General features: G+C 42.4%; 1 protein-coding gene across 1 annotated transcript; it reads left to right on the top strand.

The window, feature by feature from the left end:
• Nucleotides 1-290: 290 nt before the first annotated feature.
• On the top strand, nt 291-16,370 carry eef1e1 (eukaryotic translation elongation factor 1 epsilon 1). Its single transcript, XM_033019032.1, has 4 exons — nt 291-424; nt 3,111-3,311; nt 6,874-6,969; nt 14,749-16,370. Exons 1-4 carry the CDS (start codon nt 317-319, stop codon nt 14,887-14,889), a joined length of 546 nt encoding a protein of 181 aa, XP_032874923.1. The 5' UTR covers nt 291-316; the 3' UTR covers nt 14,890-16,370.
• The last annotated feature ends 986 nt before the right edge of the window (nt 16,371-17,356 follow it).

The following is a 17,356-nucleotide window of genomic DNA, read 5'->3' as shown; positions in this document are numbered from 1 at the left end:
CAGGGCGTTTGTGGATTTAAACAATAATCTGAAAGATTCACAGTCACTATTGAACTTGTATTACAGGTTTCTTTAATTCGTTGCTTGAATTGAAGTTGTCAGATGTTCCTTCCTACACACTGGTCTCCCTCTGCTCCCAGCCTTGATTGACAAGAGGTGGCCGGGTGCAGTTCCCGGAGGCACCGCGGGCAGCGCTGCTGTGGAGGGGGAGCTTCCTGACCAATCAGGGCCCGCGGTGGTGGTGGTCCGGTGCCCGGTCTCGGCCAATGGGAGCGACGCTCACTGGGCGGTGACGGTGACGGTGACGGTGACGGTGATGGTGATGGCGGTGCCGGCTGGGGTTGAGTTGTCGGCGCTGGAGGAGACGCTGGGCCTGGGGCTGGGCGGCGGCGGGGAGCGGCGGTACCGCCAGGGCGATGGCGGGGTGAGTACAGCCGGGCTCCGGGAACATTGGGTTCCCCACGGCAGCCGGGGTGAAGGGATTACAGTCTCCAGCACCAACAGCCCCGGTCATCATCTCTCTCCTACATTCACCCCCCTTCATTCATTCATTCATTCCCCCCCCCCCCCCCTTCATTCATTCCCCCCCCCTTCATTCATTCACCCCCCATCATTCATTCATTCATCCCCCCCCCCCCCTTCATTCATTCATTCCCACCCCCTTCATTCATTCATCCCCCCCCCCATTCTTTCATCTCCCCCTTCATTCATTCATTTATCCCCCCCCTTCATTCATTCATCCCCCCCTTCATTCATTCATCCCCCCCCCTTTCTTTCATCTCCCCCCTTCATTCATTCATCCCCCCCTTCATTCATTCATCCCCCCCCCTTTCTTTCATCTCCCCCCTTCATTCATTCATCCCCCCCCTTCATTCATTCACCCCCCCTTCATTCATTCATTCATTCCCCCCTTCATTCATTCATCCCCCCCCTTCATTCATTCATCCCCCCCCCTTCATTCATTCCCCCCCTTCATTCATTCATCCCCCCCCCTTCATTCATTCATCCCCCCCCCTTCATTCATTCATTCCCCCCCCCTTCATTCATTCCCCCCCTTCATTCATTCCCCCCCCTTCATTCATTCATTCCCCCCCCTTCATTCATTCATCCCCCCCCTTCATTCATTCATCCCCCCCTTCATTCATTCATTCCCCCTTCATTCATTCATCCCCCCCTTCATTCATTCATCCCCCCCTTCATTCATTCATTCCCCCTTCATTCATTCATCCCCCCCCTCTCATCTCTCCATTCATCTCCCTCTCTTCATTCATTCCCCCTTTCTTTGCATCTTCTCCCCTTCATTCATTTCCCCCCATCCTTTCATCTCCCCCTCTATTCACCCCCCTTCATTCATTCCCCCTCTCATCTCTCCATTCATTCGCCCCCTCTTCCATCATCTCCCCCTCCTACTCCTTTCATCTCCCCCTCCTCCATTCATCCCCCCCTTCATTCATTCCCCCTCTCATCTCTCCATTCATCTCCCCCTCTTCCTTCACCTCCCCCTCTTCCTCCCCCTCCCCCCTCCCTCCCTCACCCCTCCATTCATCTCCACCATCTTTCATTCATCCCACCATCATTCACCCTCCCTGGGTCATTAATTTGCCCCCCCCCCCCCCCCCCCCCCATTTCTCGCACTATGCCACCTGCTGTCCCCTTCCACCTACATTCCTTCCTCTGGCCACAATTTACACTGTTTTTCACCGTCTCATAGTCTTTTGCCTATTCCTCATCTCTGGCCTTTGTCCATCTATCTATCAATCCCCTAATTTTATCCACCTATCACTTGCCTGGCTTTGTCCAGCCCCAGCTCTCATCCAGCTCCCCCCCCAACCCCACTATGCAGTCTGAAGATGGGTCCCAACTCAAATCGTCGCCTATCCATGTTGTCCAGAGTTGCTGCCTGAGCTGCTCCTGCACTTTGTCCTTTTTTGCTGAATAAGATGTCGTGTTTGCAATTAAATAAACATCACAGACCATCGGGTGAACTTCCCTATCTGTTTCTGACATCTTTATTAGCATAACTCCTCGATTTGCACAGAGCGGGTGTTAGGGTTATGTATGGCATCACATCTATCACTTCACTCTGCTGCTGGACTCCAGATAGCAAATCTCTCTGATGATACTTCAGGTTAGATCCAATTTAGAATTGGGAACTGCATTCCTACACTGCACACGAGGGGGGCAAGGGGTAAGGCGAGTTAATTTAAGTGCGTTACTCATCAACCGTTTTAATTATTAATTTACTTACAACTACGTATGCATTTCTATCGCCACCCCTCATGATTCTATACACTCAGGACAATTTGCAGTACCAACCGCCACTTTGGGGTTTGGAAGACACGGGGAAACCCAGCATGATCACAGGAAGAATAAGTAAACTCTGCACAAATAGCACTATAGGTCAGAATTAAAACTGGGTGGTTGAAGTTGAGAAGCAATCACTGTGTCACCCCATCCATAAATTCTAAGAGTACTGACCCAAAACGTTGACCATCACCTTGCCTCCACAGATTCTGCTTGATCCACTGAGTTCTTCCAGTGGTTTATATTTTTCCCCTCTAGATTTCAGTCTGTCTCCATCAAATTATTTATGATTAATTTATGACTTGTTTTATTTAATGGTATCAATACTAGGGTTTCAGCAAATAGACCTTTCCCATGTTTCCATTTGAAGTTCCTTTTCAAAACAAAACAGTGGCAATTACAGCTTTTAGAGTGAAGTTTAGATACATGGGCAATGCTTTTACACTTTATCACACCAGTTGGTTTCATCCTGAAACCTCTGTCTTAAATCTTAGAATTTTAGATAGATTCTCAAAAGAAAAAAACATTCATTTATTAATTTGAATCAACCTCTTTTTTTCTCTTCATATAATTAATGTACGGGTAGTTTAAACGTCATGAGCCAGTGTACATTTCAACTGCAAAATCCTACCCACAAGTCTGTTGGTAAATCCCATCATACATATAGGATTAATTTGATAAATAAATTATCTGATCAATATGGCATTGCGTGCAGCTACTTGAGTGAACCCATTCTTTGATTTCCATTTACGAAACAGATGATTTACAAGGCATGGCTTGTTAAGTGCTTTTTTTTGGCTTTGCAGGTTCCGGTGCTACAGACAAACAACAGGCCTGATTTGGCGGGGTTGACAACCATTGCATCACATCTCGTAAAAGTAGCCAAAAAAGAGGAGCTATTGGGAACTACCCCTGAAAAGAGTGCTATAGTTCAGCAGTGGCTTGAATATAGGGTGACTCACATAGACCAGTGTAACACTCAAGATGATAAAAGGACGATTTTAAAGGTATGGGGTAATTTCATTTCCAGTGAGGTAAATCATAATTATTTTTAATGCATAGAAGTGTTGCTGCCACATTGTCACTACACGTCAATTTAAACTGTTACTGTAGAAGAAAGCCTGTTATCTGCGCCAAGCAACTTACTCAACTTTTAAATCGTGCAATACGTCAGTTTCCTTGAGAAAGACTTGTGCCTTTAGTCTGATACAACTATGATGTAGTTAGTTACAACATTAGGATTAATTACTGTATTTTAAAGGTACAATCTTTTCAGTTGGTGGGTTTTTTCATTTATATATGGGAGAAAGGGACAGTGGGGGAAGTTACTTTTATTGCACTTCAAAGGAGTTATTCTGAACTGAATCCTTATTCTCAACATAGCAAAACCATTGGGGCAATGCAGTGGCATAACAGTACTACTACCATGCAGCTCCAGTAACCCAGGTTTAATTCTTCCCAAGGATTTTATCTCTGAGTTTGCATGCTCTTCCCATAACTGCACAAGTTACCTCTGGGTGCTCTAGCCCTCCCACAGCCTAATGTTATACTGAATGGCAAGTGTAAATTACATTGATGTAGGTGAATGGGAGAAGAATTAGAGAATAGGCTAAGGGAAAGTGAGTAGGGAAATGAATCTGCTGAGATAAGTGGCCTCTGCAATGTTGTATGAAAATATGATACAAATATTTCAAAGTCTACGTTTAAAAATGTCTTGACTTCTCTATACGTGCTGTGGTCTCACCAATCTTACACCATTCTTGCTTGACATGGACAGTGTTCAGCAGAAATGCCAAATGCCACTTCCACATATCAAGTGGCAAGGCAAACTCCCTAGCCAGTAACAACACATTGCTGAATGATTCATAGATCAGGTGGGCAGACGTGTTAGAAGAATGTTTGACAGAATACCAAAGCTGCTACTTTACGGCGAGCTGGCTGAGGGTAAATGATGACATAGCAGAGAAAAAAAGAGATTCAAAGATCCTCTTAGAACATCCCTGATGAATTTCAACTGATACACGCCACTGGGAACATTACATTGTCCTGTTTTGTGGAACTTCTTAGAAGCTGGTGTGCGTTCATGTGAGGAAGCTGGAATGGAGAAGGCAAAGATGAGAGAACCACTTATGCCACAGTATCCCTACAGCTCTTGTCACCTATTTTGAGCCCACACGGGTCTAATCAGCAATCTCCATACACATTGCAGGTCTCTGGACTAGATGCCATGGTCTTTCTTGAGACCGAGTGACCACCACCAACAACAACAGCAATGAACACTGATATGTTCACCTTGCAGATTTTGTTTTCGAGAGAAGGTGGTGGGGCCCAGTTCATTTTTATTTTTTTTTGTGAACAGATTTAACTCTGGACAAGATAAAAAGCAAATAATTGCAAAACTGCTTCAGTGTCAGTGCCAATGTTGAATGGGATTTTCTAATTATAGATTGTGTTGAAAGTGATAGTCAATGTATAAGCAATACCATCATATAAAACTTCCAGTTTGTCAGTCATTCCAAGATCATTGAGTACCAAGTGAACTGAATATAAATAAACCTCTCCACATATATTTTGGGAGTGGTTATGTACGAGTATAATTTATCACATGCCGAAGGGTAAATTAATGATCACCTTTTAAATATTATAACAATTATGTGTAACTTTCTATGTAACTTTTTTTAAATGGTGTTAAATCTGAGTGATTTAATTAAAATTAAGTAAAATCTGGTAACTATGGTCTCCATGCATTCATAGCTGTTCTCAATTTGGGAGTTCAATTTAATTTACATATTTATTGAGCTGTTACATTATTTATCATTGGACAATCCTGTTGTACCTGTTCTATTACTCAGAACCTGTTCTGTTTAGAGTGGAAGAACATTTTGGGGATAGTCATAGTCACACAGCATGGAATCACGCCCTTCAACCCAAATTGCTCGTGCTGACCAAGGTGCCCCATCTACGCTATAGTGATCACAACTCCATTAGTTTTAAGATTGTTTTGAATAGGGCGAAGGCTGGACCTTGTGGGACGATAATAAATTGTCTAAGAAGGCAATTTACAACAATATTGAGCAGTAGCTCAGGAGGGTACATGCGAGCAGTTATTATCAAGCAACTCTACATCTGAAATGTGGGAGTAATTTAAAGGCCAGTTTGTGGAAGTTCATAACTGCCATGTTACAGTAAGGAGGAGGGATAAGGAAGGCAAAGTAAGGGTACCTTGGCATGACCAGAGGTTATAAATTTGGTCGAAAATCAAAGCAAGGCTTAAGAGGATGAAATAAAAGAATAAAGGGTAACCAGTGGAAGGTAGGTCTGCACAAAGATAAAGAGGGAATTTGTGCTTGAAGTCTAGGGATGTAGACATGGTACGAAATGAGTACTTTGCATCTGTTTTTACCCAAATTAAGAACATGGAGGACAGTGAGATCAGTGAGCCGAATACTAATATGCAAGGGAAGTTTGAGATTAAGGTGGAGGTTTTGGGACTCTTGAAGAGCATTAAGGTAGATAAATCCCCAGGACCTGATGGGATCTATCCCAGGTTATTGAGAGAAGCAAGAGGGAAGATTGTGGGGCCTTGGCAAAGATCTTTGAATCTTCTCCAGCCATAGGCGAGGTCCCGGACACTGGAAAGTAGCTAATGTTGTTCCTTTATTTAAGAAGGGGAGTAGAGAGAATCCAGAGAATTATTGGCCAGCGAGCCTCACGTCAGTGGTAAGAAAACTATCAGAGAAGTAACTTCAGGATAGGTTTTGTTCCAAAGGCGATAGATCAGGGTGGGTCGGTGAATGCGGGGCGACTTGATGGAAGAATATCTATTATGAGAGACCAGGGTAGTTAAGACGGTCAAATTATTTTGGAATGGTTGGAAAGAGGAAGGAAAAATCTAATTCTAGAGGACATAGTTTTAATAATAATAACTTTATTTATAAAGCACTTTAAACAACTGCAGTTGCCACAAAGTGCTGTACATGAGAACTCATGGACAAAAAGTTATTACAAACCATTAAAAACCGTAAAACGAAGGACTAAAAAACAGTAAAAATTAAAAGACATTAAAAGCACTAAGAACAGGAGCAATGAGAGGGGTAATGCTTATAGGAGATGTGCAGGACAATCCTTTTAACAGAAGTTGCCGATATGCAGAGTACTGCCCTGCCGACTACAAATTCAGAAGATTTTACACGGGATGGTGAGTGCTAGGAACATGCTACGGAGGTGATGGTAGAGGCAGATGCAATACTGGCAATTTAAGAGATTTTTGGATAGGTATATGGTTATTCAAGGAATGGAGGGATATGATTGGTCCAGGCAGATAAGAGTTGGTTGTGGCATCAGGTTCAGCACAGACATTGTGGGCTGAAGGGCCTATTCTTGTGCTGTACTGTTCTACGTTCTATTATTTGGAGCCAGGCGGTCCTATTAAGCAGTGGTCTGACCAACAGAAGCCTAGTGACATTGAAAACTATGATTCTTTATTTCTGTAGTATTTGCATTTAACTTTCATAAAGTATAATATACATACGTAAAGACTCTCTTCACTTATTATTTTTGTCCTTGCAGGATCTCAATTGCTATCTTAAAGATAAGGTTTACCTGGCAGGAAACAACTTCACTTTAGCAGATATCATGTTGTACAACGGTCTTCATCCTATTGTGGTGAGTAACGTGTGGAACCTTAGAAACTGGACTCTTGTACTTAATTTTTTCTGGCTAGAATGGATGCCATTTAACTGCTGTGGAAGATTGTTAATTACAACAAAGCCCAGAGTATTATATAAATATCTTTGTTTATAAGGGAGATTATAAAAATTATACACCTTTATATTTTAACCATATAACCATATAACAATTACAGCACGGAAACAGGCCATCTCGGCCCTACAGGTCCGCGCCGAACAATTTTTTTCCCTTAGTCCCACCTGCCTGCACTCATACCATAACCCTCCATTCCCTTCTCATCCATATGCCTATCCAATTTATTCTTAAATGATACCAACGAACCTGCCGCCACCACTTCCACTGGAAGCTCATTCCACACCGCTACCACTCTCTGAGTAAAGAAGTTCCCCCTCATGTTACCCCTAAACTTCTGTCCCTTAATTCTGAAGTCATGTCCTCTTGTTTGAATCTTCCCTATTCTCAAAGGGAAAAGCTTGATCACATCAACTCTGTCTATCCCTCTCATCATTTTAAAGACCTCTATCAAGTCCCCCCTTAACCTTCTGCGCTCCAGAGAATAAAGACCTAACTTATTCAACCTATCTCTGTAACATAGTTGTTGAAACCCAGGCAACAGTCTAGTAAATCTCCTCTGTACTCTCTCTATTTTGTTGACATCCTTTCTATAATTGGGCGACCAAAATTGTACACCATACTCCAGATTTGGTCTCACCAATGCCTTGTACAATTTTAACATTACATCCCAGCTTCTATACTCAATGCTCTGATTTATAAAGGCTAGCATACCAAAAGCTTTCTTTACCACCCTATCTATATGAGATTCCACCTTCAAGGAACTATGCACGGTTATTCCCAGATCCCTCTGTTCAACTGTATTCTTCAATTGCCTACCATTTATCATGTACGTCCTATTTTGATTTGTCCTGCCAAGGTGTAACACCTCACATTTATCAGCATTAAACTCCATCTGCCATCTTTCAGCCCATTTTTCCAAATGGCCTAAATCACTCTGTAGACTTTGGAAATCCTCTTCATTATCCACAACACCCCCTATCTTGGTATCGTCTGCATACTTTAATGCTGTACAAAATATCAAATAATCAGCTGGGAATGTTACAGGGTGCATTTGATTATCTCTATTTTACATTGCGGACACTCTCTAATCTCACTCTGTTAGTAATTTAATCTCAAACTGCCTTAAGCAAGTCCATTGAAAATGTTGACCCTCGCATGGCATGCTATCCTAACCTTGAAAATAAACTACTGCAGTATAACCACAGCAATTGCAGCAGCACAAAATACGCCAATATTTACAAATGTTGCATCATCTGTCTGTAAACCAACAAATTTAGTCATTTGGCTTAACCTTTGTTTTAACCATATTTGGACAAAATAAAAATGGAGATGTCAATGTCATCTTTGGGTTATTTCTGGAAAATCAATTGCACTAGTATTAATTCGGAAAGCAGAGCAGAATAGAGACTGAAACTATGTGCTTGAAGTACATTTTATATTTACAAAGAATCTGACTGACTTCTTCAAATTATATTCAGCGAACAGTTGGGTTTTGTACATTGAACCATGCAATATTTTAGAAGCAGCAATTTACTCGCGCTCCCCATTTTGTGTACTTCATTCTATACTCACATATATCATCTCTGCAGTAGGGAAAAGCATAGTAAATTGGGTGCCCGCATTGCAGAATATCTCCATTCCGTCCACAAGGTTCACCTTGAGCTGTCAGTTTAATGCTTAGTTTGGCTTTTAACACCCTTTTATTGGGCTAAACATCTCATCTTCTGACTGGGTTTCTACATCGAATTTACTAATTGAGATTTTTTTTTTAACTATTGTACAGTAAGCTTAAGAAACGAAATAATTTACAGAATCGCTAAACATTTAATTCAAAGTAAACAAAATTAATCCTATTAATTTTAACTTTTGTTATTATATTTGTCAAACTACGATCATGTTGTTTTAAGACTAACAATTAACATAGAAACATATGAAATAGGTGCAGGAGGAGGCCATTCGGCCCTTCGAGCCAGCACCGCCATTCATTGTGATCATGGCTGATCATCCCCTATCAATAACCCGTGCCTGCCTTCTTCCCATATCACTTGACTCCACTAGCCCCTAGAGCTCTATCTAACTCTCTCTTAAATCCATCCAATGACTTGGCCTCCACTGCCCTCTGTGGCAGGGAATTAACTGTTGCGTTGCAGGGTAAATTTGCATGCATGCATCATTCCCCGCAAGGACCTGGTTTATTACTCAGGCAGAAATAAGACTACGCTATAATAAACATTTCAGTTTGGTAGTGTTCCTTCAAGGCTGAAAGCAGCAATATATTTCAAAGTGTAGGTTCACAGAGCAACAGTTAGGTGCCATGTTGATATGAGAATCATGAGACTAATTTTTTTAAATCAAGTAATTGCTATTTTGTTGTCAATTAAACATTTTGCTCTATTTGGGGGAGGGAGAGAAGTAATGTCTTTTCCATATGATCTCTTTTGAAAAAAGAAAAAAATCAAATAGGATAATTCTAAGGAAAATATATTTCAGCCAATTACTTATAATGTTTATATATTGCCTTTATGGGCAGCAAAAAATTCTGGAAGTTTATGTTCTAATCAGTATAGTTCTGCCAGAAATATATGTGCAAATAAATCTTGGTATAAATTAGAGTGGTTTCTTAGCATCATTTAATCCAGATGGACTCTTGACGATGTGAGACACTGTCTTGGATCTCACTTTCCCAAAAGTCGCTGGGTTTGGTACTACTGTTCTCTGAGCAGATGTGACTGCTTGGGTGCAATTCATAAAAAGATAAAACTCATTGAACGACAATCAGTGAAATAGGCATCTGGTGCCAAGATGCCTCCAATAGGAATCAAACGTAAGGTTGGTCACCTTCTAGAATGTACATTTCAATGTTGAATAGCCGGGCACTATTTCATTCCACATGATAATTTCTTAGACTTGAAACTTGCCTGTCACGCTGGAGAATGAGAACTTCAACATGAGTCGTTTGTCATGGAATTTTTATAGTTCCGTCTGATCACTGGAGTTCAGCCATAATTTTGAATGCATTAAATGGTGTGCATGGAGGGCATGTTTGTTCGTTTGAGGCGGTGATGAGAAGCTGCTTCACATCCAGCATCTGCAGTCCTTGTTTCTACATATTCACTGTCTCTTTTAATGAGATATGTCATGTTGTTAGTTGTGGGTGGAGCACCAAGGCAAATTCCTTGTATGTGAATACTTGGCCAATAAACTTACTTGCTTATATTGTGAGATGAGATGGCTATGAAAGGTGTGTCATCGGTTGGCTGTAGATTGCAGGCACACCTAGCCTAATTTTTTGGATTCCACATCATGCTGTTCATTGTGCTTTATTAACTCTACTTTTGGTAAATATTTGCAGAGCTGTACATTATTAGCCACTGTTGGCACATTTTTTTTGCAGCTAGACAGCCAAAATTATTAAGTAATAAATTGCATTAAGAAACTTCCAAGATATCTAACTGGCCATAAAAAAATGTCTTAGTGTCTCATAAATATTTTCTGCTGAGATTGGTGACTTTGAGTACCACTGGGGTAAAATTAATGAGAAAATTGCCAAACTTTCCTTGACTGTTCATCTCGCATAGAGTCATCGCATACACCTTCACATTTTAATGCTGAGATTGTGAGAGTGCTGCAGCCAGCAGCATACCAGCCACTCCCCTAGGGATGTACTTACCTCTGATTCCACTGCACTGCATGTTATCTCTGTACTGTCTTTCCAGCTGTGTAAACGTCAACAAATGTTCAGCATGTCTTCTCTGGTTAAGGACCTCTGATTTTTTTAAATATTTTGTTCACTTCATAACATAAGCTGCCAATAATCTATAGTTTCTGACTGCTGCCATTGAACACCACAATATAACCATGGGTCTCTCAAATCCCACAGGCAATAAATTATTTGCATTGAAGATAGACACAAAATGGTGGAGTAACTCAGCAGGTCAGGTGGCATCTCTGGAGAAAAGGTGATGTTTTGGATCACCTTCAGATTGACCTTATGCATTTTTGTTCAACAAGCTACCGATGGATTCAGATCCTCCCTTTTTAGGCACACATCCTTTCACCCATAAACACAACTTTAATAGAATTTCCTTCTACTAAGTATAAAATTGTGCCCACAGATGTCAAGACACTGCATTCATAAGCTAATGGCACAGTTATAAGTTTTAGGAGCGAAATAAGGCCATTCGGCCCATCAAGCCTACTCCGCCATTAATCGTGGCTGATTAATCTTTCCCCCACAAACCCATTCTCCTGCCTTCGCTCCATAACCCCATTTTCCTCCATTCCCTGCGGATTCCTGTGTATACATAAAAGTCTCTTAGATCCTCTATTGTATCTGCCTCCACCTCCGCCCCGGACATGCATTCCAGGCACCCACCACTCTCTGTTAAAAAAAATCTTGGCCTTCACGTTTCCTTTAAATTCTGCCCCCTCACCGTATAGCTATGTCCTCTAGCCTTTAACATTACAGACAGATTCTGATTGCTACCCTATCTGCCTCTCACAATTTTATATACCTCTATTAGATCTGAACCTAATTCCAGAGAAAACAATCCAAGTTTGTCCAACCTCTCGTATTAACTAACTAATTAATCCACACAGCATTCTGGTAATCTTCATCCGCACCTCCAAAGCCTCCACATCCTTCCAGTAATGAGGCAACCAGAGCAGTACACGATGCACCTTGTGGCCTAACCAAAATCGTATAAAGTGACTTGGACTCACTGTCATACAACACAAAAGTAGGCCCTTCAGCCTAACATAGAAACATAGAAATTAGGTGCAGGAGTAGGCCATTCGGCACTTCGAGCCTGCACCGCCATTCAATATGATCATGGCTGATCATCCAACTCAGTATCCCGTACCTGCCTTCTCTCCATACCCTCTGATCCCCTTAACCGCAAGGGCCACATCTAACTCCCTCTTAAATATAGCCAATGAACTGGCCTCGACTACCCTCTGTGGCAGAGAGTTCCAGAGATTCACCACTCTCTGTGTGAAAAAAGTTCTTCTCATCTCGGTTTTAAAGGATTTCCCCTTTATCCTTAAGCTGTGACCCCTTGTCCTGGACTTCCCCAACATCGGGAGCAATCTTCCTGCATCTAGCCTGTCCAACCCCTTAAGAATTTTATAAGTTTCTATAAGATCCCCTCTCAATCTCCTAAATTCTAGAGAGTATAAACCAAGTCTATCCAGTCTTTCTTCATAAGACAGTCCTGACATCCCAGGAATCAGTCTGGTGAACCTTCTCTGCACTCCCTCTATGGCAATAATGTCCTTCCTCAGATTTGGAGACCAAAACTGTACGCAATACTCCAGGTGTGGTCTCACCAAGACCCTGTACAACTGCAGTAGAACCTCCCTGCTCCTATACTCAAATCCTTTTGCTATAAAAGCTAACATACCATTCGCTTTCTTCACTGCCTGCTGCACCTGCATGCCCACTTTCAATGACTGGTGTACCATGACACCCAGGTCTCGCTGCATCTCCCCTTTTCCTAGTCGGCCACCATTTAGATAATAGTCTGCTTTCCTGTTTTTGCCACCAAAATGGATAACCTCACATTTATCCACATTATACTGCATCTGCCAAACATTTGCCCACTCACCCAGCCTATCCAAGTCACCTTGCAGTCTCCTAGCATCCTCCTCACAGCTAACACTGCCCCCCAGCTTAGTGTCATCCGCAAACTTGGAGATATTGCCTTCAATTCCCTCATCCATAACTTGTATATGCTGACCAAGATGCCTCGTCTAAGCCAGTCCCATTTGCCCATTTTTGGCTTGCATCCCTCTGAAACTTGTCTATCCATAGACCTATGCAAGTGTCTTTTGAATGCTGGTATGGTACCTGTCTCGCCAACAACCTCTGGTTCTTATACTCTTGACTTCTTTACTCATTATCAAGGCCCCGATGATGAAGGCAAGCACACCATACACAGCCTTTATCCCTTTATCTACTTGTGTTGCCAATTTCAGGGAACTATGAACTTGTAACCCAAGACTCCTGTGTACAGCAATGCTTTTAGGGATCTAGCCATAAACTCTATACTCTCCCTTGAGAGATTCTGGGAGCAGTTGATGCAAATTGGGTGAGAATAAATGGGATTAATGTAGAATTAGTGTAAACTAGACTGTGGGACCCGTTGGGCCCGTCACACGGGAGGCCTGGTCCCCCAACACAATCCGTTCCCCAATGCAATATTCCACCACTCACCCGTTTCCCGAATGCAACCTGTCCCCCCAAAGTTTTACGATTGGACCATTTTGCATCGCGCGCGCGTGTGTCTCGGTGCAAACTGCACGGCCACCCTGCAACCTGACTCTCCCTCCCTCTGCCCACTGCTGCCGCTCGGCCCACTACTGCGTGGCCCCTGCCCACCCGCATGCCTACCTGCTCGCTGCCGCCGCCGGGGATAGGGGGTGGGGGGGGGGGGTGGAGTCTGTGTTCGTCACGGTGGGCACCACGAGTTTCCATGAGGAGACGGACCCGGGGGGGGACGGGTAGATGGGACCGCCATTGCCACAGAAGGCGGGCGGGGGAGAGGGGTGAGTGATGAGGGAGAGAGAGACGGAACCAGGGCCTCCACTGGACACACACACACACACACACACACACACCCGCAGCCGCCGCCGGTGGTGAGGGAGACGATAGACAAGTTACTGTGAGGAGGGGAGAGAGGAGTTTGTGTGTGAGGCGGGACAGGCTGCCGCCGGTGTGGCAGGGAGGGGCGTCGCCATCCCGGCTGTGGCATTGACCGACAGGAGAAGAGACCAATCTGCGTGGCGCTGACTGAAGGAATCTGCACGCGCGGTTTTTAAGATTTTTAAACCTCGATAGCTTTTACAATATACCACCGACCGGAATGAAACTTGTTGCAATTGCAGCACAGGAGAACGGTGAGTAACCTCGCGTAGTGTTTTTGCACAAATAGAAAAACCCCGCAAACCAGAAGAGCACAAGATCAGAGTTTTGGTTATGTATAGCTGGGCAATTGCAGATCAGCATGGATGTGATTGCAGTGTACATATGTCAAGAACTGGAGGACCCATGTATGCAGTTATGGGGAAGACATTTAGATACAATGTGAGGCATTTATTTTTATCCAGAGGGTGGTTAATATCTGGAATACATTTACTAAGCAGGAGGTAGAAAAAGGTACTCTCATAACATTTAACACTCATCTAGACCAGCATATGATTCACTGAAGAATAGAGGGAGCGGACTGTGCTGGGAAATGGGATTAGTATGAATGGGTCGGCATGGAAATGTTGGGCAGAAGCGCCTGCTTCTCTGCTGTATGAGTCTATGACATGTTTACACTGCATGTTTATTTGCTTAGCTGCCTTGTCCTTGGGTCACCAGATAGGTGATTGGAGCCAATCTTCCAGCTGTGTCTTTCCTAGTGAGTTCCAAGGCTGAAAAGGTGTAGGTAACTTCCACATCTTTCAGCCTTATGCAAGCTCAGTTTCATACCCTAGATCAAATTCCCAGCAGGCACACATTAAGTATATACCAAGAATCAGGGTGCTGAGATACCTGGTATGTGTGAGTCGGATCATTTGACTGTTGACCCATTTGGATTGAAAGCTGTTCCACTTTGAAGCAGATTTTCCTATTAATGAGAGAGATGATACAAATGTTTGATCTCTAATCATGGTCTTTTAAATGTCCTTGTCTAGGCTGGACTGACTCATGAAGATCGAGAAAAACACGTGAATGTGTCGCGATGGTTCAACCACATCCAACATTATCCTGGAGTCCGACAACATTCTGCTGCTGTCATCTTTATGAAAAACAGGCTCTACCCTACTGTCCACTAGAAAAGCTGCACACCGTGGGGTTGTATTTGAAAGTTTCCTTGTCATGATTGAAATAGTGAATGTTGCCATGGGCTCGCTTTGGGATTCTAGTGTACGTGGGAATGAGTCACCCCTTTTATCCAACTTCTGTTTGCTTTTGGTCAGAATGTAACACTCAGCAACTTTTTTAAATTCCATTTGTTTTATAAATTGGCACCACAATATGCTACAGTCACGGTAGTACATGTTTTTCCTACTGTGCAACAGGCTGTTTTGTCAAATTATGTTCAGAATTGTTTACAATTTCCAGCATAAAAGCAGACTATTGTACCCACCCATCCCCATTGGCACCAATACTCCACTCAGGCCTACCTCTACCCTTTTGAGTACAAATTAATCAGGACAAACCTCTTCCTGCTCAGCTGCTCTGTCCTTAAGATATCTCTGCTGTTTGTTTCGCTGCTCACTCTGGTTGTGAGTTCCACATTCGTAATGCTGCTACAGTAAAGAAGCTTCTTCTCAATTCCCAGCTTGACTGCCTTCTATTGGCCACCTCCTCACAAATAGAAATCCTTGTTTTAATGTCCACTCATTCTGAACTATTTTCTCATCCAACAGCCCACTCTTTTCAAGAGGAGTTCCAGCCTGTTTATCTACTCCTGTGAAGGTGAACATCATATTTCTGCTACCGTCCTTGACAACTCTTTATTTGCCAGCTTTCCACTTCCTCTGCGTCCCTGTGTGAGCATATATACATACAGAACTAATCTAGGGGAGCAAAGACTTGTTATAATTAATCCCATTTTCGATTTTATTACTTGAAAAATAAACCTAAATACTTTTTTTCTCGTCTTTTTATTGGTTGGTACTGTAAAATCCATTGTACCGCTACTCAATTTTGAGTTTATTTACCCAACATTTCTTTTTAACAAAATGTGGAACTGGAACAAGTCTTATTTCCAAGCAGCTACTTCCATATATGGAATTACAATAGACAATAGGTGCAGGAGTAGGCCATTTGGCCCTTCAAGCCAGCACTGCCATTCAATGTGATCATGGCTGATCATCCCCAATCAGTACCCCGTTCCTGCCTTCTCCCCATATCCCCTGCTCCGCTATTTTTAAGTCCTATCTAGCTCTCTCTTGAGAGCATCCAGAGAGCCTGCCTCCATCGCCCTCTGAGGCAGAGAATTCCACAGACTCACCACTCTGTGTGAGAAAAAGTGTTTCCTCGTCTCCGTTCTAAATGGCTTACTCCATATTCTTAAACTGTGGCCCCTGGTTCTGGAAACAGTGGGCCTGGTTACAGTGATCTGGAATAGTCAAACTGCTTAAGAGTCTTAGAAAGATTTGTGATGAAACAATACCAGCTGACAGAGGTAAAGGGAAATCAACAATCTAAGCTTGAATTTAATAAAAAAATAAATGCAGCTTGCATATGGATGAACAATGACTTATTTAAGTGCATGATATTTTTATCTTTAAATATTCTGCTCGCTAACTTAAATTCTAAGGACTTTGCATAAAATATTTTTACCTTCTATTGTGTTTCACTGTCGTCTGTGCTACTAATAGTGCAAGGTTTACAAAAATGCTGGAGACACTCAGCGGGTGCAGCAGCATCTATGGAGCGAAGGAGATAGGCAACGTTTCGGGCCGAAACCCAAGGGAAAACCTTTGATTTTCCAGCATCTGCAGTTCCTTCTTAAACTTAACTACTAATAGTGCATTTCTAAACAGTTCAACCAGCCATTGTTTCTTCTCATATTAAGTATGGTTCATCAATTAAGTTCCAATTTGTTTTATGTGGCTTAATGTTGTTTTTAAATTGTTTACATTTTTAATTTTTATCATTGGTGGAAAAAGTGCCAATTGTAAAAGAACTTTGTCAAAGGGAGCCAGCAATCTTGACTTGTCAATGTAACATTTTTACAGAGATCCCCTCTTAAATGTAGTGACTATTTTACATTGTATGATTAATATTTATTGGTGGGTGTCTGCAATTCATACTCTCAGATATGCTGTAATAAAGCATACATTTAAACCATTTTTGTGTCTCTATGTGCATTTGCTTGAAAAGCTTGCAAATCTGGGAATAATTGTTTTGGCATTTGTTTTACATGAATGTACAAATTAAAAATCATATCTTGACCAGCTTGCATCTGGCACATGTGACAATTAAATCTATCTTGATCTTGAATCTCTTGAACTTTGTAAGTTCCCAATTCCTTCATGTGTCACTTCACTGGAAAATTACCATGTGAAAAAGTGAGATTATTTATTTTAGCAGAAACATTAATAAATCAGTTCACATAAAGTTGACGGATTGTAAATGTTCCGAGCAACTTAGAAAACTGTGTTTAACCGAGTTAGTGTGCAGGCATTGTAAATAGTAGCATGGCAATAAGCGAGTTCGGTATTCCGAAAAATGCAAGGAATCATGGGATTTGTCAAAGGTCATTCGTGGGGGGGAAAAAAGTGAACGGGG

This window comes from Amblyraja radiata, chromosome 4, assembly GCF_010909765.2.
Source record: "Amblyraja radiata isolate CabotCenter1 chromosome 4, sAmbRad1.1.pri, whole genome shotgun sequence".
Taxonomy (NCBI): domain Eukaryota; kingdom Metazoa; phylum Chordata; class Chondrichthyes; order Rajiformes; family Rajidae; genus Amblyraja; species Amblyraja radiata.
This window is presented reverse-complemented; position numbering and strand designations above follow the sequence as displayed.